The 27,248-nt window shown below is 41.8% G+C and overlaps 2 protein-coding genes across 5 annotated transcripts in view; both read left to right on the plus strand.

Annotated features, from left to right (window-relative positions):
* Positions 1-3,821, plus strand: part of LOC149471195 (oocyte-specific histone RNA stem-loop-binding protein 2-like) — a 53,106-nt gene extending 49,285 nt beyond the window's left edge. For all 3 annotated transcript variants that reach the window (XM_089694001.1, XM_089694009.1, XM_089694017.1), the window contains exon 8: positions 2,396-3,821. In XM_089694001.1, the coding sequence (XP_089550127.1) occupies positions 2,396-2,515 (120 nt within the window). In that variant the 3' untranslated portion in view covers positions 2,516-3,821. The remainder of the gene's footprint in view (positions 1-2,395) is intronic.
* Positions 3,822-7,717: 3,896 nt separating this feature from the next.
* FAM53C (family with sequence similarity 53 member C) overlaps positions 7,718-27,248 on the plus strand; it is a 49,338-nt gene continuing 29,807 nt past the window's right edge. The window contains exons 1-2 of one of the 2 annotated variants that reach the window (XM_089694034.1): positions 7,718-7,923; positions 8,594-8,796. In XM_089694034.1, coding sequence (XP_089550160.1) covers positions 8,674-8,796 — 123 coding nt within the window. In that variant the 5' untranslated portion in view covers positions 7,718-7,923; positions 8,594-8,673. Of the gene's footprint in view, positions 7,924-8,568; positions 8,797-27,248 lie in introns of those variants that run through there. The other variant, XM_089694028.1, reaches the window with a different exon arrangement.

A 27,248-nucleotide genomic window follows, 5' to 3' on the forward strand; every position in this document is an offset into this window, starting at 1 on the left:
TTTGGAGAGGGAATTATATTCTAGTTTTTTCATTCATGAATTTATGCCTGTATGACCATACTATTTCACCTTTTTACAATGCACTGCCAAAGCTGTTAAAACTGCATAATTGATATATACCTGAGCTTAGGCTGGCCATAGATGCTCCTTTTTCTAAATCAGTCCTCTGACTGATAAAATAAGAATGGATTCCTCCATCCACACATTCAAGGTGGATGGAGAAATCTTCCCCACTGGGTTGTATTCTGACTGCTGGCTCAGCTGCTGATCAGTGTATTCTAACAGAGGATTGCTGCTGATTGAGACATTTCCAGCAGTCCTGTTCTTGATATAAGATGCTCATCAGATTGACTTCTGTTTAGTGAGAATGGTCATCGATGGATCAAACTTCAGCGATTCCTGCTGAACCAGCCAAATTTCAATCCATCTATGATAGGGTTAGGAGCCTGCTTTTGCTAAAACTACACTACTGTGCATGTCTTGGGCACCTTAGATGTCTGTGTATTTTGTCTTGCTAATTTATGGCTTCTGTATTAGTCTGTCATTAGAAGGTGTCATGACTCTTCAAAATGTGAAGGCTGGGGATCAGGTATTTGAATGTCTTTAAAGTGGTTGTAAAGGGTCAAGGTTTTTTACCTTCAAGCATCCTATGCATGAAAGTGGGGAGGAAAAAAAAAAAACCTGTGTGCAGCTCAGCTTTTAAAGAACACCTGGTGAACCTGCAGTGAGGCCTTATTCAGGGACATTGGGACAATGGTCTTCCAGCTGTGCTCCTGTTACCTTGGTGCATGCATCCCAGGTATAGACTAGACGTGTCTGTGCTGATGCATGGTCCACCATAGTAACAATCCAACTGGTCCAGAGAAATGATGTGGAGCAGACAAATACATCATGCTGAATTTTGAGTTTGTAGCAGTACTTGGGGCAGCACAGTGGCTAAATGGTTAGCACTTCTGCCTGGCAGTGCTAGGGTCGTTGGTTCGAATCTCAACCATGGCACCACCTGCATGGAGTTTGCATGTTCTCCCTGTGCCTGTGTGGGTTTCCTCCAGGTACTCCGGTTTCCTCCCACACTCCAAAGACATGCTGGTAGGTGAATTGGATCCTGTCTAACTTGGCCCTAGTATGTGTGTGTGTATGAATGGGAGTTAGGGATTTTAGATTGTACGCCCCTTGAGGGTTAGGAGCTGATGTTAATGTACAATATATATGTAAAGCACTGCGTAAATTGACAGCGCTATATAAGTACCAATAAATAAATAAATACTGGGCATGAGTTAGGCTTTAAGACGTCTAGTGTTAGCAATAATGGACATGTTTGGGTCTATCGGCTCAGAAATGTTAGAAACCACTGGTACAGCCATCTACACTTCAGGAAAGTCTTACCATCACTGGTGTTCATAAAAGTTGCAACCAAAAAAGCAATTCCTACAAGGCAGAAATATAGCTAAATGTGTATGCATGAAAACAGACTGGGATGCAGGGAAAGGTCAGCTCTGGAGTCCAAAACCTGAAATATTTGACTGACAGAAGCCTGTCTGAGGGGGAGGGTAGAGAGTCTAGGCATAGCTGGTACTCTTGATTAGTGCCTGTCACAGCAACCATGACTCTATTAAAGTTTTACTAAACCCACAACCGTAAAATCAGTCTGTATATGCAGTAAAGCATGTTTGTTATACTCACTGTGGAACCTAAGGGGTTAATCCTCTGCATTGTGTAAAAAGGCTGTTTGATCCAGACTTCTCTGCCCCCTCCTCTTCAAATGTCCACGCTCCTAAAACACACTAAACCCATAGCCCTTCTGCACATGCTCAGTTTAGTGTGTATTGCTAGAGGTTTTTTCCCGTGGGAGAGCGCATGTGATCAGCACAGGGCCAATTGGCACTGTCTAGACAGAGTTCAGGGGTTTTGCATCCTCCTAGAGCAGAAAGAAAACTCCTCCTACAAGCTTTAACCAGTACTCAGCTGAAGTCACAAGACTGCTCTAACTGCTGATGAGAAAAGGTATTTAGTAGTTTATATTTACTAACATAATTGCATTTCCATCTTCAGTGTACTGTGGGAGACCCGATATAGTAAATCCAGGGTCCTGGGTTTAGTATCACTGTAAGTCCCACAGCACTGAAGATTACCAATGTGGTGGTGGGGGACTTCAAAGGTTCAAAGGACTTCAGATTTAAACTAAAGCAGCAGTCATCACCACAAGAGACACTTTATGTTGATATTAAGTACTGTCCCTTGTGCTTTTTCCCCCCCCCCCCCCTTCTGAATTCATGGGATTTAAGCATTTCTGCTTTACTGCTTGTGCATGTATGTTTTCAGCCGGTACTAATTTTAGCTAATATACAGTAGAAATGTCAGTTTTGTGTCATTCTGAAGTGTTTTTTTCTTACAGATATCAGATGTACCTGATGTGGTTTGCCCTTCGGAGGATCCAACTCAGACTTACTTCAGCTGGATGCAGAGCTATGACCCTACACAAACTTACAGTTATCCATATTGGATAGGGCAATAGATTGTCTTTTGCAAAAGAGGAAAATAATTTAAATGGGGTCTTTAAAGCACGCTTATTTCTTATGTGTTGGAGAGGCTTTTTTTGTGAGTTGTAACAGTAGATGCCATATAAATATTCTTTGTGGCATAAATGGTCAGTGGTAACTTATGAACAGCATTCTGATACCGATTTAAAATGGCTCGCATAAAATCTGTGTTCATCCTAAGGAACAGGTGTGCTTGAATATTAAAACCTAGCTGGTATGGTAAATTATAAACACAGATCAGTGGGCATTTTTCTTTAGTATAAAAAAAAATAAAAATAAAAAAAAATCTGAATTCCTATGTAAGCACTACTTTTTTCCTTCTAAAATGGAACCTGAATGTATGCATTTGTAATTGAGTCTGTCTTGTATGTGCAATAATGGATCACATTAATTTGTATTATAAATGTCTCTTGGTAAAGTATGTGGAGTGGTGGCATGAAATTCTGTCTAGGTTCAGTAATGCTTCTTGTGAGGCATAAACTCAGTTTTCTGCTACATTGTAAGAATTTTGACCCAGAATGCTGAATGTCTTGTTAATGTATCATACTGAGAAATACAGTTTCTACAATTTGTATCACTTGTATTACAGAGACATTGGTAGAAGATTTAAGACATATACCAGTGTTCTTGTAAAACAACTATTTTAAAATATTGCAGTTGCAAATGAATTCCAACCTAACGTATGCATTGTGTTTATAGGTGGATAACTGGTTCACAAATTATTTTCGATCTTGGAAAATTTGCCCTGCTAGTGCATTCACCTTTGTGTCTGAGTCTCTCTACTGCTGCAGTTTCTATATATGGAAAATCCAGCAGCATAAGTGAAGTGTAATGGTAGATCGGGAGTGTTACAATGGTTGGGGTGTTACAATGGTTGATGCACCTTGATACCTGTGTGCCGAGCTCTTGTAGCTGGAGCCCCTGAGAAAAATAGACGCTGGTGTGCAAGTCAACTCAGGAACGCAGATACATTTGTGGGAAGATTGGTCCATAATCAGTTTATGCTCTGTACTGATTAACACGGCTGCCAGCAATGGAAGAAACTTTTCACAACAGATTTATTTGGGGGAATGGAAGAAACCTTTCACAACAGAATTATTTGGGGGAATAAGTCACCATTGCAGTGATTTCAGTGTGGCCCTCCATATCTGGATGCCTTTTTGAGGCATTTTCTTTGTCGGGTATTTTGCATGGATGCCAGATTCAAGATTTCATTGGGAATTATAAAATCAGTACAATTGATTGTATACATTGAGTTTTTAAATAAAATCTTATTTTCAAGATGCTTCATGTTCTGGCTGAAAAAAATGCAGTACTCACATCTGGTACCTGTATGAAGGTAATTTGATCAGAGAAATGTGGGCATTAAACAGTGTGGATGGTTCCAAATGCTTTATAAAACAAAATAACTTATTTTAACCCCATACCAGTTGTCATGTGTTGGGTGCACCTAATACACTGTGCAGGTTCCCTGATTTCTGTGCATGGGAGTTGATTTGCTGAAGGTAAATACTATCGGCTTGCAAGGGCATTTTCCCCAGAGCTTGGTGAATGAGGTGAAGCTCTGTTGATTGCATGCAAGCAAAAATACCGTTTGTTTTCCGTGCATGTAATTTTGATCTCTTGCAAAATGAAATTTCACCCAATTCACAAAGTGCTGGAGGGGAAAAAAAACTAGTTTGCAAAGTGAACAAACTATTTTCCTTTAGTAAAGCAACCTCTATGGTGTGATGTTACCCTAGGTTCAGACCTAAGCATTTTCTGCAGTGTTTTGCAGAAACGCAGTACAGCCCATTTAACATGATTTCCTATGGGACAGGTTCACATCTCTGCGTTTTTTTTGGGGGGTTTTTTGTTTTTGTTTTTTTGGGGGTTTTTTCCCCACCCGGTGCCTTTTTTTAAATGCACAAAGTTGTTTTTGGTTCTATAGACTTTAATGCAAATGCTGCAGAAAAGCATGTATTGCATTTTTGCCACGTGTTGTTTTTTTTTTTTTTTTCTTGTTGCTAGGCAGATTTAAAATGCAAAACACAGAAAACGCATCAAAAACACAAGTGCCAAAATGCAATGCAGAAACTGCTCAAATACAACCTGCAGAGGTGTGAGCCTTGCCTTAGGCTGTGTTTGTGTGGCTATATGCTTACTTTTTTTGCTACATTAGATGGGTACTTTATTCACAACTTCAACTACTGTCAAATGTTCCAACTATGTGGACTGAACAGCCAATTGGCATAAAATCTGCTTGCCCTCTGGGTTTGTTTTACCTGAATTTTGATTGCAAAAGTAGTCTAATTGCCTTTAGTAAATCAACCCCATTGTAAAGGCAGATGCACTCTGCAAGGGAATTTGCTCCAGAGCTTGGTAAATGAGGGGAATTTCATTACCCATGTGCAAGCAAAATGTTTTGTTTTTGGGTTTTTTTTACCTCTTTGCATGTGCTTGGGTATTTGCAAGGTAAAACTTGCAGAGCGGATTTTCACATCCAGTTTTATGTAGATAATCATTGTATTCTGACAGTGGGACTCTACCTGTCAGAATATGGTCGTTAGTGGCTGCAAGCCACTTCTGTCCTTATTACACAGTTTGTGTGTAACTTGACATGCACTTAAACTCTCCTAATCTCCAACAGAGAGAATGGAGTGAATGTATTCCTCAAGCTTTATTAACAAAACTGGGTCAAACTATTAAACAGATGAGGTATGCATACAATCCAATGTTTAAAATACAAACACAATTAATAGGCTGTGGATGGCAAGTCCATACTCATCAGTGATGCTGCCTGTAGAGTGTGCTGCAGAGAATTGTAGCTGTTCCTTTCTTTGAATTCTTAATGTGGGCTCTCCCCAAAAACAATTATTAAGTCCGCAGCTACATATACAATAGCTGCTGACTTTTAATATAAGGGCACTTACCTGCCCAGGGATTGAGCAAATGGCCTTGTCTGAGCATATTCTTCAGTTGGCTTCAGGTGTAGATATCTCATGGAGAACTCAGTGAAGCCAGTTTCCTACTGTGTATGAGCAAGTGTGCTGTGCTTTGTGAATGGTCCTGCAGTCTTCTGGGACCTGTGAAGTATCCCAGAAGGTTGCAGGGGAAGGAGGGTGAATGATCAGATCGCCATGATGTATCTGACCAGAAGTGGGAATGGGTACCTGCTACCCACCCCCCAAAGAAAGCTCCAATTGTGGCATTTGAGGGGGAGAATATAAACAAGTGAAACATTGCCTTTTGGTGAAGTTCTGCTTTAAGGTGGAGTTTATGTACCTCAGAGGCACCTGTTTCATTTCCTTAGAATGAAGGTTGATGGGAACTTTTATTAACTAAACAGTAAATTTATCCCAGGCTTCATCTTGTGGCTAAATTTAAGCGTAGGGGAAAAAAACTGTAATTTCCCTTCTGATTGAAAGCTTTTGCAGGTCAGTGGAGTTTTGCCAACAGTCTTGTATCTCAAAAGTTAATAGAGACTTAGAATGGATTGAAATCCAGCTGCTTCATGCTGGACTGGCTGAATTTTGATCAAGCTATGGGTAGCTTAAAGCAGACACCATAAGTTGGTATTATATATTCATATTTTTTTATGGGCTTTTAAAGCAGTAAGGTCCACATTGACTTGCACCTATGGGTAAGGCTCACCTGTAGGTACAGTGAATATCTCCTATGTATGTACTAGTTAGGAGATATTAGCATTTTGTAAAGGCTGGTGATGTTACTGTACAGTGCAGGCTGGAAGATTCATTCACTCAGAGGGTTGTGCAGTGCCTGTGACTCCTGTTCATCTGTGAGAGTGATAATATTGTGGCCTGGCCATTCAAGCAGCCAGGGGAAGAATGGGTGGAGATGAAAGTGGTAGGAGCAAGCTGCTTGGAAGCCTTTGTTGTAAGGGAAGTGTTAGCAGGTGCTAGTAGACAGTGCCTGTTGGCACATTATGATTGCTTAGGGCCCCCAATTTGTTTTATTTTTTGCACAGGGCAGAGAGAGACTTTACTACTGCTTTGGTTATAAATTTGTTTTCTATATGCCTTTTGGTTTTTTTTTGCCTGAGTGCAGTAGGTGATTTAATAAAGGGAGTGGGTAGTGGTAGCCTTGCCTCCACCTTAGCATTTTACTGCTAGAGTGTGAATAGTACTGCCCACGGTTTGTTCCTTTCAGGGGTGTCAGTTCCTTCTGGCAACCTGATCTCTATTACATTTATTTCTTGTGCATGTCTGTGTTTTGATTTGGAAGCCTTCTAAAACCACAGAGACTCCTGGACAATGGAGTAGTTTTTATATTTCTAGTCTGGCTAGAGATCTTTCATCTCAGGTATTATTGTGTTGTGACTATATGGCTTCACCTGCACCCTTGGCCTATTGACCACACATAGTCCCTAAGGTGAGTTGTAATAGAACCACACTTTGACAAATAAAGCTCGTGTTGTTCTAACATCTTGGTACTGCTGTAGCTGCAGCCAGAGCCTATCCAGGAGCTGCTCCTAGTGAGGGTCAAACCTGCAGCATCCCTTGGATGCTTAGCACAGCCATAGTACAGTGGCCAGCTGCACACAAACTACACTTCCCAGCATGCACTTTGTCCTCCAGGAGTAGACACAGCCGATGGGGGTGTGTTTGTGGCCTATAAGGTGAGCGGCCAAGCCCGGCTTCCCACCTAGCAGGCGCTAATGATGTTCGGAGGACGGCGACACGGTCCTGAGGTATTCTGAGCTCGCGCTTGCATGACCAGCCATTGAAGCTCGGCCCGCAGCCTGACCGAGCAGCAGCCGCTCGCCCCGTCTATAGCGTAAGATGGTTTGTTCCGCACTGGGGGACCGGGCCGCTCCATCGTTCTGTGGGGAGGTTGCAATAAACCCGTTTCGCTTTTTATACCTTGGGACCCATTAGCCGCCTGAACGAGGCCGTATTAGAACCAGAATGAATAAGTTGCTTCACGTCGGGGTAAACTAACGGGTATCTGCGCCTTCTACATTTTCCTCCTCGGTGCCGATAGCCGTGTGCTCCCCCTGCAAAAGAGGAACATTCCAGACGATATTTAAGGGCTCTGCAGGGCCGCTGGTGGCTCAGAGCTGCTCTGGGTCGTAGGGAGGGTCGTAGTCGGGGCAGGTAACGACAGAGCAGGTGGGGGCGGCGGAGACAAGGTAAAGGGGGGAGGCGGGCTGATGGGGGAGGCCTGGATGGTGGCGGCGGTGTAGGATGCGGCCCGGGAAAGGCGCCGGCCAGGCCATCTCCTGAGGAGGGAGATAAACAAGCCCTTAACTCTTCATGCTCCGGAGCAAGAGCTGCAGTCACTGGGGGGCCTGTCATTGCTGCCCTCAGCACAGCATCGTTCTCCTAGGCTGGCGGAAGATGACACTGGGCACACAGGCCGGCACTGCAATGGTTTGGAGGTGGTGAGAGATGCTCTGCTCCCCCCCCCCCATCTCCTCCTTCCTTCCCCCTTCATCCTCCTTCATACACAGCATCCCCATGTCATGATACCCGAGCATCAATCTGTACATCCAATGTCTGCAGTCAGGAGAAGAGAAGGAGACCCCCCTGGAGGGTGCCTGTGCTGCTCTGTGTTTGTGTTGGTAACATCAGCAAGCCATGTTCAGATGACACCATCATGTTTTCATTCAGCCCATTCTAGAAGTGCTGCTAGGGCCCACTGCATGCTCATCTAAAGCACACATAAGGTCAACTTGTGAGCTCCCTCCACAATGCTAGTAAAAGCCGTCTCCTTCCACACCATGTCATGACGGCTTGGCCTACAACACCACAATGCACAACATTTCACTGATCAATCTGTACAAACACTATGCAGATCACAGCTCAAGTTTAACACAAGGCCTTCTCTCCCCTCCCCCCCCCCCCCCCTTATTTAGCCTGACGCCTTAACCAGGCCATGGCAACTTTTTAGAGAGATCGAATTTACACCTACAAAGTGCTTAGGCCCCATGAGAGTTTGTTTTCCAAAGCCGATCCTTTGCTTGTATGTAATCCATGCTGACCAGTCCTAATTCACGTTTTTAGTTGTTCCTGTATTGTGTGCATGAATGACTTTGTGTTTGTTCAATGCAGGGTGGAATGATGGGGCCAAACTGAAATTTACACTTTGTCGAGCCCAGTCAAGACTGGCACAAAGTTTGGCATCATGTCCTATGCTTCTTACTAAGAAGACAAATGAGACGCCCTTCCTAGGCATCATGATCTCCATGATTACTGAACAATTACAAAAACAAAGTCTGGAGGACCTAAAATGCAAATCTTTCAGTATAAGCCTGGTAAGGTTTCATCCAACAACTCGTGGGTAGAAGATTTTGTAGTGGGGGTTTTCAGGTTGTTTTTAGACACTTTGATATGTCCTCGCCTGCTGGCTGTAAACTTAACAATAAGGCCCCTTGCACACGGGCGTCATAATTTAGAGCCAATTCACACCAGTGCGTTGATCTGCGTTTTAGCGCATCCGTAAAACGGAGATCCGTGGAAGGATATCTGAAAAACAATCATTTCCATTGTGTCCTATTCACACCATAACGCTGCGCATGTTTGTCAACAGATGTCAAAATGTATGTCAGGGTGCATTAAAACATGACTAAAATGGATGGAGCTGTACATGCATTTTCTATACATTTTGGCATGGTGTGAATTGGCCCTTAAGCTGGCCATATATTATACCATTTTCTTAGGCTGGCCATACATTATATGATTTTCTTGAGATTTTTGGCTTAGAATTACCAAAAACCATATAATAGGTGGTCAAACCTAACAACACTTTCAATTGTATCCAATTAGGCAGGCCCTTGCACTACATAGTTGAAGGTAAATCTAAAGGAAATCGGACAGAAAATTGTGTATTTATGGCCAGCCTTATTCTATTTCCTTTAAATTTACCTTCAACTATGTAGTGCAAGGGCCTGCTTAATTGCATACAAATTGAACGTGTTTGGGTCTATTCACATGGGCGTTCTGTATGTCCGTTTTTCATTCGTCCATTTATGACTGAAAAACAGACACCCATGTATTTCTATGGACTAGCAGATGTAAACAGATTATGATCGTCTGTTTATGTCAGTTAATGTCCACATCCGTTAACATCCGTATTTTTGAACAGAAGAAACCCCTATTTTTCTTCTGTTCCAAAAAAAAAAACAGAACGGATGAATGGACATACAATCCATCTGTTTGTCAGTTAATGTCCACATCCGTTAACATCTGTATTTTTGAACAGAAGAAAACCCTGTTCTTGCATTGGCAAAGGATGTAAAAACGGCCAAGAAACTGATGTAAACTGATCCGTTTTTTTCTTTGAAAAAAACGTGAGGAACTGATGAAAAAAATGGAACACTCATGTAAAAGGACCCTTTTAGGTTTGACCTCATATTAAATGGTTTTGGGAACGGAAAATTGTATAGTGTGTGGCCAGCCTTACTAATGTTTACTCAGGAACTTGTGATGCCCATGTGCAGGGGGCAAAACCTCTGTGTAAAGACTTCAGTATAGGCGAGTAAAGGTGTGTAAGCATATCGACCAGTAAAATTCTCCATTGCCAATATTGTAATATACTCACTTATACTCTTGTAAACATGCAAGTAAATTACTGCGCTCAAATGAAAAATGTTCTATTTTTGTTTTACTGCTTTGTACTCAATGCTGTATTACTGATCTTTACTTAGCTGTGTGCAATGTAAATAGACAACAATGAATCTCATTTCAAGTCTGTAAAAAAAAAAAACTCAGCCTTTTTTACTCCAGTTTGCAACAGGCCTAAATGAATGTTTTTGATAAAAGATTAGATCTGGCTTTATTAACTACGGTTACTTCAAAGGTTGCTAGTGGTTCTTTGAGCTGTGTTAGATTCATCTACAGTGACTGTCGTAGTTTTTCATTGAACTAAAATATATGGGGACACTTCCCCACCACCAGTGTAATGGGATGCTACAAATTTCAGTCTGTAGTTCAAAGTGGAACTTTGCCCATAACAACTTTTGATTAAAAAAAAAAAAAAAGTTGTGTTTTTTTTTTTTTTTTTTTGTTTTTTTTTAAGCAAGGAACATACATTCCACATTATTAATTATGCTGCCAAGTGTGTGTTGTAAATTGCCTCCAGCACTGTCCCTGTTTCTTCTTGCTGGAGGCTGCTATTTTGCCGAAGCTCAGAACCCCTGAAAAGCAGCAAATCTTTAGGCTGTCAACAGATTAGCCTCTAATTTTTCAGTACAGTGCTGAAAAATAGAGAGTTACTGAGCATGTGCAGAGCAGGGTGAGACCGTGTATTACTGGATTTTAAACCGTATAGGCATTTATTTTGAATGATTGGTTTACATAGCTATACCTGCAAAAGGGGCCAGCCTGAAGTGATCTAGCAGGACTTAAAGGATACATTCACTTAAAAAAAAAAAAATAAATGGGCTTTTTTTTTTTTTTTTTTGTGCAGGTAAAATAATGTGCATTTAAAAAATAAAATATATATATATATATATATATATATATATATATATATATATATATATATATATAGAACAATTATTAATAATGCTGGAAAGCAGAACTCCTGCAAAGCTGTCAGTATATCTTTGTGACCATACATCTCGAACAGGCAAGCAAATACAGTCTGACAGGAAGACTTGAACTACCACAGTGCCGTGGTAGTTCATTGAGAAATACAAGGCAACAGCCGCAAAGGCTGTATGGACTTGTTGTTCATTAATTCACAGAACACTGTGAATGAATGACGCAGCCATGTGGGTGGAGCCCTGTACAGCCGCACTGTTTTTAAAACGTGACGGCTAATACGGGGAACTTCTCCGCATACTGCTGTCACAGGAAGTGCGAAGATCGGGGAGTAGCTGCAGGAACATGTTACATGTTCCAAAGGTGAACATATCCTTTAATTTTCTAACTAAAGTTTCACCTTTTAAGACCATTTATTATTTGATCTAAAATGATTGTCTTATACATTGGGGATTGTTGTAAAATGACCTGCTCTGGGTGTCAAATTATCTAGGAATTCCACATTCTTGTATGGAAAATTTTGTACAATCTACTCATCATGCTAATATACCATGAGCTGTGGCTATAAGCATTATTTAAAGGGGTTCCCTGAGACCTGAAACTTTTTTTTTTTTTTTAAGGGTTCCTCCCAGGTGAAAAATTTGAGGGAGACTTTGATTAGTAGATTGCAAACAATTTTATGCTCAAAAAGATATTTGCTGAAGCAAAAAAAAAAAAAACTAATCGGTTGAACTTGATGAGCCTTTTCTCTAGGATGGATCATCTCTTTGAAGAAACACTTATTTAGTGCATTTGGTTTCTGGGAGGCACAGTCCTTTTGATTGAAATGGTCATTATGTTGAACAATCAAATATTTGCACGTGTTGCCAACGTTAGGACATTTTGGAAACTAGCATAAATAGCAGTTCATGCATTTAAGATCTTTATTGCATGTGGGAAAACTGACTTTTCCATTTAATATAAGGTTGTTGGTGGTTAAAGCCCACTACTGTTGAAAGTTTGGATTCTACAGCCTCTGTTCTTTAAGGGTTGTCTTTTTGACATGTTCTGTTACCGCATGATTGTTATGCAAGACGCAACATGGTTGGGTTTTTCTAGTTTGTGTTTGAATACTTTCCACAAATGCTTGTGGGATTCTGCAGGCCTCCTTTATGCTGTGTTACAGAATTTAAACCGTACAGCTTTTTTTCAGTTCTTTTATATTCAAAAGCCATACAGCAACAATACAGTTGTTGACATTTCAAAAGGTATTTAACACAGGGCTGGACAAATCCCAGATAGCCAAAGCTTAAAAAGTACAGCTAGTGCCTAACTTTTGAGGTTTTCTCTAGTTGTTGTCAATGGAGCTTGCTCCTGAATTGGACAGATTGGTTCCTGAATTCCATATGCTTGTACAGCCCTGATTTAACGCACTTTGTCAAGTCAACAGTAAATAACACTGGGGACGTATACATGTACTGTAGATGTGAGACTCTGCATATGTCATAGAAAATACTGTCTATATGTCTCCGATTCATTTTCTAACTTGTAATTGAAAAAGGTCTGGCTACTTTTCAGATAGTGGTTAAAAATCATAGATTGTGCTGTATGGCCTCTTTTATTTCTGGAAATTGTCATGAGTACACGCAAGCAAAAGTATGTGCAGCCCATCCCATGAAAAATGTACGCAATTCTTTTATGTAACAGTTGAAATCTGAGAGAAACTATGTACAAACTCGACCTTGTGGCTTTTCTCTAATTTGTATGTGAAGAAATAGTTCAACATTCACTTCTGTTATAGAGGGACTTATTTCTCAAGCTCTAGTATGACTATATGGATCCTCAGTCTTGTGTAATAACTTTTATGTGCATTATGAACGGCATTAGCAATATGTTTTAATTTTGTCCTTTTTATTGCACTGTGACTTTTGATAGCTAATAAACTACTGTATGGATGTGTTGTAGCTGCCAGAATATTGCATTTAAAATGGTATTCAGCCCAAAAGCAAACCTTTATGATATTACAGCTTACTAATTCTTAGATGTGATGGCTGCAGGTAGTGCCGGTTCACATATGTGGTTTGAACCGCATCCAATCCGCATGACATGTGAAATAACATTGCTTCCTATGGTGCCTGTTCACATATTTCCCATGCACTGGTGGTGCAGATTCAGTGTGGTTTGAAAAAGAGTCATATGTGATTTCTGAGCAGTGCCTTCAGGTGCAGATTACAGGCTGTTGACCTTTAAACTGCATATATGTGAGCAGGATAAGATCCTGAGCTAAACCTGATGTAAACATGACCTGAACCGCCAAACAACTACTGTATCAATTAGTTGTTAAACTTGGGCTTCAGTCCGCACCGCACATGCGTGATTCACGTCTTAGCTTACTTTTTAGGCTTTATTTCCTTTTCAACTGGTAATCCAGCTATTGCATGCTTTTCAAAAGAACAAGCTCTCTTTCAAATATATCAGTTAAGTATGTAGAGACAAACCATTTATCACTGACAGGGGTGCTTACAGTAATTAGCTTTTATTTCTGTAAAACCTTTTATCCCACATGAAAAAATTGTTGCTGTGACTGTTTGTGTAACTGCGGTGTGAGCTGGAATTTGGCTTATATTTAATAGTGTATCTGAATCTGCTAGTTGATCCAATACCGCTGTCTCCATTGTGCTCCTTCATCTAGAGCATGCATCACTAAATGGTGGACCACGGTCCAAATTAGATCTGAGTCGCTGTCCCACCATTTAGGAGCCATTCTGCCTTACAGCCATCATGGCCGCCTCTGACATTCTCAGAGCCAGCAGCTGGAGCCAAGACCGGTGTGGATGGAGGACGGTGGCTGCCCAAGTTAAGCAGGTGATTGGTTGCCAGAATGCAGGGTGGTCCTAGCAACCAATCGCCAGCTTGCATCTCCCAGAATCTGTCCAGACCTGCTGCACCTCCCATCCTCTGCTCTGTCTAAGGTAGGACAGGATGGGGTTAGGGAGGTGAGGACAGTAATGGGGGGAGCTGAGGACGATAATGGGGGGATTTTGATGTGACTGAGGATAATGTAAGAACAGGTTTGTGATACGAGGTTCGGTTCAAATCTGTGAGTTCATTTTATTGAGCTGCCCTACCCGTGAGAAATACAGGGAAAGCAGGAAAGAAGTCCCAACCCTTTTAAAAGAAAAAAAAATTGTGCCACACCATGCACCATATTGCTGCAGCACCATTTGGTTTGGTGCACATGAAAATATGATGTAGGGCCTGATGTGTGGGGGTGCCATTATGAGTCAATGGCAACCCCACACATCTGCTAAAGTGCATCACGTTTTTCTGCAGGTCAGGAACATATGTGATTTTGCACATGCTCCACATCCACAGAGATTTGAACCTAGCCTGAGGATGGGGGGCTGTGATGTGAAGGATCAGTCATTGCACAAATGTGCGATTCAGACCTTTTTGCTGGAAGAATATTTTACTGACTAGACCTCTGTGAATTTTAATTCAATACCCCTGATCTAGAGTGTGGGCACTCTGATACAGGAGGTGTGTTACCGGCCAGATTTAGAAAACTAATGCAGCCACCATGTCTGATTGGAAAGCTGCAATATATTAAATTTTTGGTTTGGGGTTTTATACTGCTTTAAGGTTGACTCATAGCTTTCAGAGTTATTCCCATTGTCTTGTTAATAGGAGATACAGGATTTGGAAAGCGCCAACAGTTTGTGCAGTTCTTTACAAAATAAAGAGAGACAATACAGTTACAGTACAATACAAGAGGGTTAGCTTTAGGGCTGCAGCTAATGATGCTTTTCAGAAAAATTAGTTGGTTGATTACAGTTTCAATTAATGTGATAAAAACCTCACAAAAAAGTGTGTTGTGCACTTTAGTTTATATGTAACGTTTAAGAAAAAAAATCTGAAATATATATATATATATATATATATATATATATATATATATATAGCGGTAAATATAAATAACCCAGCTATATGGTTAGAGAACAAAATATCTAACCAACACACTTTTAGAGATTGAATATGGCACATATCATTAGACTCAGATCCAAATTTTTATTTAACCATTTGCCGACCACTCCATAGAAGATACACTGCTACAGGGCAGCTGTGCTGTGCAGAATCACATATACAATGGACATAAAAAGACTACCCTGTTATGGCAGGTCTCTGTGATGTAAAAAGAAAAATGAGACAAAGATAAATAATTTCAGAACTTTTTCCACCTTTAATGTGATCTATAAATTGTACAACTCAGTTTGAAAAACAAACTGAAATCTTTTGGTGGGGGGGAGTAAACATAAAAAACTAAAATAATGTGGTTGTATAAGTGTGCACACCCCCTTATAACTGGGGATGTAGCTGTGTTGAGAATTAAGCAATCACATTCAAAATCAAGTTAAATAGGAATCAGTACACACCTGCCATCATTTTAAAGTGCCTCTGATTAACCCCAAATAAAGTTCAGCTGTTCTAGTAGGTCTTTCCTGACATTTTCTTAGTCGCATCCTACAGCAAAAGCCATGGTCTGCAAAGAGCTTCCAAAGCATTAGAGGGATCTCATGGTTAAAAGGTATCAGTCAGGAAAAGGGAACAAACAAATTTACAAGGCATTAGATATACCATGGAACACAGTGAAGACAGTCATCATCAGGTGGAGAAAATTATTGCACAACAGTGACATTACCAAGTACATCCCTCCAAAATTGATAAAAAGACAAGATAACTGGTGTGGGAGGCTGCCAAGAGGCCTACAGCAACATTAAAGGAGCTGCAGGAATATCCGGCAAGTACTGGCTGTGTGGTACATGTGACAACAATCTCCTGTATTCTTCCTATGTCTGGGCTATGGAGTAGAGTGGCAAGACTGAAGCCTTTTCTTATGAAGAAAAACATCCAAGCCTGAATAAATTTTGCAAAAACACATCTGAAGTCTCCCAAAAGCATGTGGAAAAATGTGTTCTGATCTGATGAAACCAAGGTTGAACATGGTGGTGGCAGCATCATGCTTTGGGGCTGTTTTTCGTCAGCTGGAACTGGGGCCTTAGTCAAGGTAGAGGGAATTTAGGAACAGTTCAAAATACCAGTCAATATTGGCACAAAACCTTCAGGCTTCTGCTAGAAAGGTGAACTTCATCTTTTCAGCATGACTACAACCCAAAGCATACATCCAAATCAACAAAGGAATTACTTTACCAAAAGAAGATTAAAGTTTTGAAATGGCTCAGCCAGAGCCCAGACCTGAATCCAATAGAAAATCTGTGGGATGATCTGAAGAGGGCTGTGCACAGGAGATGCCCTCGCAATCTGATAGATTTGGAATGTTTTTGCAAGTAAGAGTGGGCAAATATTGCCAAGTCAAGATGTGCCATGCTGATAGACTCATACCCAAAAAGACTGAGTGCTGGAATAAAATCAAAAGGTGCTTCAACAAAGTTCTAGTGTAAGGGTGTGCACACTTATGCAACCATATTATTTTAGTTTTTTATTTTTACTTCCCTCCACCTAAAAGATGTCAGTTTGTTGTTCAACTGAGTTGTGCAGTTTATAGGTCACATTAAAGGTGCAAAAAGTTCTGAAATAATTTATCTTTGTCTAATTTTGTTACATCACAATAACCTGACATTTTAACTGGTGTGTAGACTTTTTATATCCACTGTATAAATGTGATTCTGTGCTTCCTGGTCGCATGTGCACATGCATGCCGCTTCTGCTCTGATTTATCACAGCAGTAACCGATCAGCAAGTGCCGGCCAATTGATGAGCACCATCACCCGCCGATCATCTAGGACAGTGGTCTTCAAACTGCAGCCCGGGGGCCAGATGCGGTCCTTTGCTTGCCTCTATCCGGCCCTTGGGACACTATTGTTCCAACTGACCCCAATGATGGGGCACCATTCCTCCCACTTTCACCATTAATGGGACACTCTTATTCCCACTGATACCATCGATGGGGCACTAGTCTTTCTGCTAAGACCAATGATGGGGCACTATTTCTCCCACTGACACAGTCGATGGAGCACTATTTCTCCCACTGACACCATCGATGGGGCACTATTTCTCCCACTGACACCATCGATGGGGCACTATGCCTCCAATTGATCCCAACCATGATTCACTATTCCTCCTGTTAAAACCAATGGTGGAGCAATGTTTACTCCCACTGATGCTGGGACATTTTCTACTCACACTGGCCACAGTTCGGCCCCCTAAAGCCTTAAGGACAGTCAACTGGCTCTTTGTTTAAAAAGTTTGGAGACCCCTGATCTAGGAGACTGACAGAACACAGCTCTGCCTGTGTAAACAAGGCAGAGCTGTGTCCTGTCAGCAGCAATGTGCTGGATTCTCACAAGGCAGGGAATAGAATCCAGCGCATTACCTAGTTTAAAAAAAACAAACAAAAAAAACTCATAGTTAACCCCTTGATCACCCTAGATGTTTAACCTCTTCCCAGCCAGTGTCATTAATACAGTGTCCGTGCATATTTTAAGCACTGATCACTGTATTCGTGTCACTGGTTTCCACAAAGTGGGCTGATCGCCGCTATTGCTAATATATATATAGATACTATAACTTTTGTGCAAATCAATAAATAACGCTTATTAAGATTATTATTTTTTTTTAACAAAAAATATGTAGCAGACTACATATTGGCCAAACTTTATGAAGCAAGTTGATTAAAAAAATTTTTTTTTTGGATATGTTTTATAGCAGAAAGTTCGGTCTTTTTGTTTATAGCTCAAAAAAAAAAAAAAAAAAAAAAAAACCCAGAGGTGATCAAATACCACCAAAAAAGCTCTATTGGTGGGAAAAAATGACATAAATTGCTTTGTATGTACAGCATTGCATGACCGCACAGTTGTCCGTTAACGCAAATAATGCAGTGTCGTATTAAAAATGGCCTGGTCAGGAAGGTGGGTAAATCCTTGCAGAGGTCAAGTGGTTAAAGAAAAAAAAGACCTGAAACACTGTTTTTGCAGATTTTCAGACAGGACGGTAATATATTATGCATGACACTCCCTTGTCATGAACAGCTAGCTTGATACAAGCTACCTGCACTGGCTTTCACTAAGACATTTAGTAGCAGCAGTATGCGTTTTGTATCGCCTGTCATGATGGGGTTAAAAAACAAAAAATTAGCCCTTTTTTTATAGTACAAAAACAAATAATATTATACAGTATTTATAAAGCGCCAAAAAGTTTGCTCAGCGCTTACATTATAGTGGGAGACAGTACACGAGACAATACAGTAACAATACAATACACGAGGGGTTCGAGGGCCCTGCTCCTTGGAGCTTACAATCTAGGAGGGAGGGGATAGTGGTACTGGAGGAAATGGCTATGGGGGATGGAGTGGTAGGAGGAGTGGAGGAGATCGGCAGTTAGGTGAGGGCGGGGTAGGCTTCCCTGAAGAGATGGGTTTTCAGGGACCGCCTAAAGGTGAGGAGGGTAGGTGACAGTCTGATGGATTGGGGTAGTGAGTTCCAGAGGATAGGGGAAGACCTGGAGATGTCCTGGAGTCTGGCATGGGAGGAGGAGACCAGGGAGCTAGAGAGTAGGAGGTCTTGTAAGGAGCGAAGAGTACGCGTAGGGTGGTATTTGGATATCAGGTCGGTGAGGTAGTTTGGGGCAGTATTATGAATAGCTTCGTACGTCAATTTTATGCGTTGGGCAATCGGAAGCCAGTGGAGGGAATGACAGAGCGGGGTGGTGGATACGGAGCGGTTGGTAAGGTGGATGAGTCTGGTTGCAGAGTTCAAGATAGACTGAAGCGGGGATAGTCTGTGATGAGGTAAGCTGGTGAGGAGGGAGTTGCAGTAGTCGAGTCGTGAGATAAGGGAGTGAATGAGTTGTTTAGTAGTGTCTGGGGTTAGGAGCAAATGTATTTTGGAGCCTGCATGAATTTGCCAGCGATTGGACATGGGGCTGGAAGGATAGATTGGAGTCTAGAGTTACACCTAGAACTTTGGCTTGCGGGGTGGGATTGATGATGGCGTTATTGGTCGTGATGGAGAGGTTGGGGGGGCGGGCTGGAGGGAAAACTAGGAGCTCGGTTTTGGAAAGGTTTAGTTTGAGGAAGTGGAGTGACATCCAATCTGATATGTCGTTCAGTAGGCTGGTGATTCGGGCGGAGACTGAAGGGGTGAGGCGAGAGGTAGATTTGCGTGTCGTCGGCATAGAGGTGGTAGTTGAAGCCGTGGGAGTGTATCAGTTGGCCAAGGGAGGAGGTGTAGACGGAGAAGAGAAGGGGCCTGAGGACAGAGCCTTGGGGGACCCCAACAGAGAGGGGGAGGTGGCAGCATTGTAGGTAACACTGAGAGCGCTGGGATAGATAGGAGGAGAGCCAGGAGAGAGCAGAGTCTCTGAGGCCAAGGGAGTATAGTTTGAGGAGGGGGTCGTCGACTGTGTCGAAGGCCGCGGAGAGGTCGAGGAGTAGGAGCACTGAATAGTGGCCATTAGCTTTGGCGGTTAGCAGGTTGTTGGTGAGTTTGAGTAAGGCAGTTTCGGTGGAGTGTAGGGGACAGAAGCCAGACTGTAGGGGATCAAGGAGGTTGTTGTCGTTGAGGTGGGAGCTTAGGCGATTATAGACTAAGCGCTCGAGGAGTTTGGATGTAAATGGCAGCAGGGAGATGGGTCAAAGGTTGTTCAGGTCGGCGGGGTCCAGGGAGGAGCTCAGCTGCAGATATCCACTACTATATAGGGTTAATTTATACTGTGAAAGTAATAATATATATGTGTATATGCAGTGCATTTATAACGTTTACAAACCCCCTTCACTTTTTTCAATTTTGTTATGTTTCAGCCTGATACTACAGTTGTTTTCAATTAATTTTTTTATCATTAATCTACACTCCATACCCCATAATGACAAAATGAAAACAGAGTTTTAGAAATATTTACAAATGTGTGAAAAGAAAAAAACTGAAATATCACATTGGTATAAGCCCTCATGAACGCTTGACGTTTCGATAACGCTGGTAACGTTAACTGTGTAAAGTCCCGGTTAAAAACGTGAGTTTTTCAGCGTTTTTGCATTCGCATTTAGCGGTTTTTCCACGTTTGCGGTTTTTTTTTTTGCTCAAAAAAAGTCCAAAAATGCCACTTTGCGGCGTTTTTCAGCATTACAGCGGTTTTTACAGCTAAAAAAAACCTTTAGAATCCCACAAGTTTTGGGGTTTTTTTCCAGCCAAAAAACGTTGGTTACAGCCTATGTGTGCATGGACACATAGGATAACATGCTGGGGAGTTTATTGACTGTAGAAAAAAACATCAAACGCCAAAAACAGCAGCTGTAAAAACATCAAGTGTGCATGAGGGCTAAGTATTCAGGCCCTTTGCAACAACACCTCAAATTTAGCTCATGTGCCTCCCATTTCTCGATCGTTGCTGAGATGTTTCAACTCCTTGATTTGGAGTCCACCTGTAATAAATTGATTGAACATGATTTGGAAAGGCACACACCTCTATAAAAGGTCTCACAGCTGACAATGCATACTGTATGAGAAGAACAAAAGCCATGAGGCCAAAGGAACTGCCTGCAGATCTCAGAGACAGGATTATTGCAAGGCACAGATCTGGGGAAGACTACAAAAAATGTCTGTTGCACTTAACATTTCCAGTAGCTTAGTGGCCTCCTATAATTCTCAAATGTAAGAAGTTTGACACAACCAAGACTCTTCCATGAGCTGGCCGCCTGGCCAAACTGAGCACTCAGGGGAGTAGGGCCTTAGTAAGAGAGGTGACAAAGCACCTGATAGTCACTCTGACTGAGCTCCAGAGATCCTGTGTGGAAATGGGACAACCGTCACTGCAGCCCTCCACCAATCTGGGCTTTATGGCAGGGTGGCTAAACAGAAGCCTCTCCATTGAAAACACATGAAAGCCTGCTTAGGGTTTGCAAAAAAGCACCTGAAGGACTCTCAGCCTGTGTGGAAGAAGATTCTCTGGTCTGATGAAACCAAGATTGAACTGTTTGGCCTCAATTTTAAATGTTATGTCTGGATGAAACCAGGCAGCGCTCATCACCTGCACAATACCATTCCTACAGTAAAGCATGGAAGTGGCAACATCATGTGTGGAGGTGTTTTTTTAGCAGCAGGGACTTGGAGGAGTGGTCAGGGTTGAGGGCAAGTTGAAAGATGCAAAGTACAGAGTAATCCTCGATTTAAAACCTGTTCATCAGCACTCAGGACCTCAGATTGGGACGAAGGTTCACCTTTTAACATGACAACGATCCAAAGCACGCAGCCAAGACAACATAGGAATGGCTTGGGGACAACTCTGTGGATGTCCTAGAGTGGCCCAGCCAGAGGCCTGACTTGAACCCTATTGAACATCTCTAGAGAGACCTGGAAATGGCTGTCCACTGATGGCCCCCTTCCAAACTGACTGAGCTTGAGAGGATTTGCAAAGCACAATGGCAGAAAATCCCCCAATCCAGATGGGCAAAGCTTATCACGTCATACCGAAAAAGGATTTTTAATTGTTGCTAAAGGTGCTTCAACAAAGTACTGAGTAAGGCTCTATGCACACTAGCGTTTTTTATAAGCTCAAAAAGCTCTAGACAAAAGGCTGGATGAAACTTTGTTGGGAGCGTTTAGCGGGTTTTTTTCTGCTGGAAAAGGGCTCCCAAAAACTCTCCAGATCCTATCTTCTTTTTTTTTTTTTTTCCTACTCCTAAATGCTAAAGCTTGAACGTTACTAGCACTAAAATAGTGTGCATGGACACATAGGATAACACTCTTTAGCTTTGAGGATCAGAAAAAAAATGCTGATAACAGCTTCTAGGGGCTTAAATAAAAAATGCTAGTATGTATGGAGCCTAAAAGGTCTGAATACATAAGTACATGTGATATTTCAGCTTTTTCTTTAAAAAAAAAAAAAAAAATCAAAAACCTTTCTAAAACTCTGTTTTTTCTTTTTGTCATTATGGTGAACTGAGTGTAGAATAATGAAAAAAAAATTAAGTGGAACTTCCGCTTTTCCTCTCCCATATTTGGAATTTTTTTTTCTTTTGTGGAGTACATATACAGTCAGGTCCATAAATATTGGGACATGGACACAATTCTAACATTTTTGGCTCTATACACCACCACAATGAATTTGAAATGAAACGAACATGATGTGCTTTAACTGCAGACTGTCCGCTTCAATTTGAGGGTATTTACATCCAAATCAGGTGAACGGTGTAGGAATTACAACAGTTTGCATATGTGCCTCCCACTTGTTAAGGGACCAAAAGTAATGGGACAGAATAATAATCATAAATCAAACTTTCACTTTGTAATACTTGGTTGCAAATCCTTTGCAGTCAATTACAGCCTGAAGTCTGGAACGCATAGACATCACCAGACGCTGGGTTTCATCCCTGGGGATGCTCTGCCAGGCCTCTACTGCAACTGTCTTCAGTTCCTGCTTGTTCTTGGGGCATTTTCCCTTCAGTTTTGTCTTCAGCAAGTGAAATGCATGCTCAATCGGATTCAGGTCAGGTGATTGACTTGGCCATTGCATAACATTCCACTTCTTTCCCTTAAAAACCTCTTTGGTTGCTTTTGCAGTATGCTTTGGGTCATTGTCCATCTGCACTGTGAAGCGGTGGTGTATAGAGCCAAAAATGTTAGAATTGTGTCGATGTCCCAATATTTATGGACCTGACTGTATATATCCACCCAAAGGTAGGATATACAGGTTCTTTTACCTGGGAGTGACATGTGGGGTGGGGGGGATATAAATCTTTTTTTATATTAAAGTAGGACTAACGGCTGAGACTTTTTAGCATAGATATAGTCATTTTTAATTATAAAGCACAATACTGGTAAACTTTTACATTAAAGGAGAAGTACAGCCAAAGCTCTTTTGGCTGTACTTCTCCTGTGGATCACAGGAGTAGAGTTTGTTCTGCACTCCTGTCATCCATTTTCAGCTGACAGCAGGCTGAAGACCGCTGATGTCACTCAGCCAGTCCAGGCTGGGGAATGATCCTAACTTTAAAGTCAGGATCCACCCCAGAGTCTGGAGCAGCACCTTTCTCAGCCTTTCCATGATCTGCTAAGAGGCTGAGCCAGCCACTCCCGTCCCCTTCACAGCCCATAGCTCCAGTGAGCGTAGGGGCGAGTTGGCAGAGCAGACAGGTGACTGACAGTTCTCACACTTAGAGCCGGCAGGGGGCAGATGCAGCATCGAACTGGTGCTGTATCCACCTAGGTAAGTATGATTTTGAAAGAAAAAGCCATCCCATACTGCTACTTAAATTTAAGCCTTCAGCTTCTCTAGCTTCAGATACTGATCTTCCCTGCACAGACCCTTTAAAGTGATTCTATGCATGAAGGTAAAAATCCTTTGTGTGTGTAGCAGCCCCTCCAACACTCTCCTTAGCCCCCTCTTAATCCAGCGATGTCGACAAGAGCCTTGGTTCCCGGGGAAGCTTCAATCCTGATTGTCTGAGACAGCAGCAGAAGCCATCGGCTCCCGCTGCTGTCAGTCACAACCAGTGAGCCAATCAGGAGAGGAAGGGGGGGGACATGCAGAGCCATAGCTTGGGAGTGGTTTGCTATGGGGGCACCTGACAGGAGGGAGGGGCCAGGAGTGCGAGCGGGAGACCCGAGAAGAGGATTTGGGCTGCTCTGTGCAAAACCACTGCACAGAGCAGGTAAGTATGACATTTTTTTTTCTTCTTAAAGATAACAAACAACGACCTTATCACTTTAAACACCTTCATCCTTTAGAATCACTTAACACCTTCCTTCTCCTGCCCAGGACTATATGTCCCATGAGGTGTTGCTCCTCACACATTCACAAGTTCTCAGGCACTTACTGACATGTCTGGACAGTGTACTGCCCAACTATCGATGATGAAGATAGTTGACAACTATTTTTTTACTGATTGTAATCAGTTTTGACAGGTTTGATCAGTTATTTCAGCCCTAGTTAGAATGTCCCTGCTCATGAGAGCTTACCATGTAAAATATATGGGCAAGTGATGCAGAAGGTGATAACTGTGTGTGGATCAATTGATGGAGCAGGTAAAAAGGTTTCATTTTTAGGTGGAGACAGGATAAGCTTCCAGGAAGAGATGATTTTCCAAGATCACCTAAAGGTGAACAGAGTAGGGGATAGCCAGACAGATTAGGGTAGGGAGTTTCAGAGGAAGGGAGAGGCTCTGGCGAAATCCTGAGGTAATCATTGAAAGAAGTCAAAGCAGGTAGAGAGCAGGAGGTCTTGGGAGGCGTGAAGAGTACGGTTTGGGTGATATCTTGATGAGTTCGGAAGGCTTTGTACTTTGATTTGAGCAGTTAGGTGGATAAGTCTGGCAGCAGCATTCATGATAGACTGGGAGAAGGGGGGGTTAAATAAATTCTCACAACAAAACCCCCTCAGGTTGCCAGCAGCATAAGCACATACCTCTTACTACAGCAAAAGGGGCACTGCACTACTTGAACTGACATTTGCGTGGACATGCAATGCTGTACATAAAATTTATATTATTATTTTCCCACAAATAGAGCTTTCTTTTGGTGGTATTTGATCACCATTGGGTTTTTGTTTTCTTTTTTTAAAAAGAAAATTTTGAAAAACAAAAAATATTTTTTACTTTCTGCTATAAAACTTATATCCAATTAAAAAAATTAAAAGATCAAATTTCTTCATACATTTAGACCAATATGTATTCTGCTACATACTTTTGGTAAAAATATTCCCAGTTAATATTGTTTGGTTTACACGAACGTTATATTGTCTACAAACTGTTAAATGTACGGAAATTTTTATTTATTTTTTTATACTAGTAACTAGTGACACTAATACAGTGATCAGTGCTAAAAATATGCACTGAAACTGGCTGGAAAGGGGTTAAACATTTAGAGTGATTAAAAGGTCAAATGTGTGCCTAGCCAGTGTTTTTGTGTGTACTTTCAGATGCTTTCACTAAGGGATGTGCTGGATTTTTTTCCCTGTTTTGCAGAGAAACAAAATCAAGCACAACTCCACTGACAGGACAGAGCTCTGCCTTGTGTAAATAGGCAGAGCTCTTCTTTCTCCTCGCCAATCAGTGGGTGTCAGTGGTCATCTATTGGCTGACCGCTGATCGGTTTGTGCTGTCTAATCGCAGCACAGCCGGCTCATCGGCAGTGCACACACGATGCCACCCACTGTCCTAAATTACAGCCGCACCAGTTGCAGTGACCCTGATCACCACCACACCAGTTAGGCCCCTTTCACACAGCCAGGTTGGTGTGGCCGCTGGATTCCTGAGGCAAGAAATTGTGGATTCTTACTGCTGGAATGACCATATTACGCGATCAGCAGTGGACGCTCCGCCTATTTAAACCAATGACTGGCTGGCAGTGGCTGCTGCTGTTTGCATGTAGCCATACACACAGCAGTTAGCTGGGGATGAGGGCAGATTTCCAAGCCTGGATATAGTTAACTGTGTTGTATTGCTTCCTCATCACCTGCTTTAACCCCTTGTACCCCGACAAGCAATCCCATTCACTTGAATGGGTTATGATCATCGGGAGTACAGGGGATATGATTCCTGCCAAAGCCATGAAGCAAAGCATTGCAGCCACAACATGTACTAGCCCTGGTTTGTTTATTGTAAGAAGAGTTGAAATTGAAGTGCCAACCACTGTTAAGAGGTATAGAGAAAACTTTATTCCCTTTAAAAGTCGGGTATAGTTTGAGAAGTAGCCAACGTGTTTCGGGGGTTTAAGCGCCCCCTTCATCAGGGCTTGACTGGCAATAACGTGAACAGACCAGAAGCGGACTGGACCACCAATGGTGTTTGTTCCATTGTGAATTAAAAGTAAAGGTCTAATCAGCAGCTTGTTCGGCTGCCAAACAAAAACCCAGTGGTGATTAAATGCCACCAAAAAAAAGTTGCAAATGATAACATTTTCCTTTGGGTACAGTATTGCATGACTGAGTAATTGTCATTCAAATTCTAACAGCCCTGAAAACTTAAAAATGGCCTGTGCAGGAAGGGGGTGAAAGTGTCTGGTATTGTGGTGGTTAAAGGGTGGTAAACATAATTTTGTATGCTTTTAAAAAGACTGTCATTTAAAAGAATAAAGAGGAAGTGATATTCACCTGCTGTCACACCTGAGCAGAGCATAATCCTAGTGATTTTGAAGCAATTTTTTTGGTCCCCTTTTTTTTTTTTTTTGCAATCTTTGTGCAAGGGTTTTTGGACTCGTGTTAAGTTTCAGACATTTATTTTCTGGGCTGAACAAGGGGAGGAAAGGAGTTTATGTGCAAAAGCTCACGTAAACCTGTACTGTGCAAGAAATGAAGGGCCTATAATTTTTTATCATAGGTGTATTTTAAATGATAGACAGAATATCAACCAAAAAATCTATTAAAAACATATGATACAAATGTAGTAAACTGAGTTGCTGTTCAGTGAGTAAAATAATTATTTGATCCCCAAGCAAGACATGTACTTGGTGGAGAAACCCTTGTTGGCAAGCACAGAGGTAAGATGTTTTCTTGCAGTTGGTTACCAGGTTTGCACACATCTTGGGAGGGATTTTGGTCCACTCTTCTTTACAGATCTTCTCTAAAGCCTTTAAGGTTTTTTTGGCAACTCAACATTTCAGCTCCCTCTGTAAATTTTCCATAGGATTAAGGTCTGGAGACTGGCTAGGCCACACAATGATCTCAACGCGTTTATTCTTGAGCAACTCCTTTGTTTCTACCTCCATGCTTGACTGTAGGGATGCTGTTCTTAGGTTCATAGTCAGCATTTTTCTTCCTCCAAACATGGCGAGTCGATTTAGTGCCAAACAGCTCAATTTTGATCTCATCTGACCACAGCACTTTCTCCCAATCTTTCTTTGAATCTTTTAGATGTTCATTGGCAAACTTTAGACATGCTTGTACATGTGCCTTCTTGAGGGAGACCTTGCAGGTGCTTCAGAATTTCAATCCATAGTGGCGTATTTTGTTACCAATGGTTTGTTTAGTGACTGTGGTCCCAACTGCCTTGAGATCATTCACAAGCTCCTCCCTTGTAGTTCTAGGCTGGTTCCTCTCTTTTCTCATGACCATCCTTACCCCATGAGGAGTAATCTTGCATGGAGCTCCAGACCAAGGGCGATTGATGGTTATTTTGTATTTCTTCCATTTGTGAATAATCGCTCCAACAGTTGCCACCTTCTTACCAAGTTTCTTGCTGATAGTCTTGTAGCCCATTCCAGCCTTGTGCAGGTCTACAATCTTGTCCCTGACGTCC

Source organism: Staurois parvus, unplaced genomic scaffold (genome assembly GCF_062004578.1).
Source record: "Staurois parvus isolate SC_StPar_1 unplaced genomic scaffold, SC_StPar_1.0 ptg000025l, whole genome shotgun sequence".
Lineage (NCBI taxonomy): Eukaryota > Metazoa > Chordata > Amphibia > Anura > Ranidae > Staurois > Staurois parvus.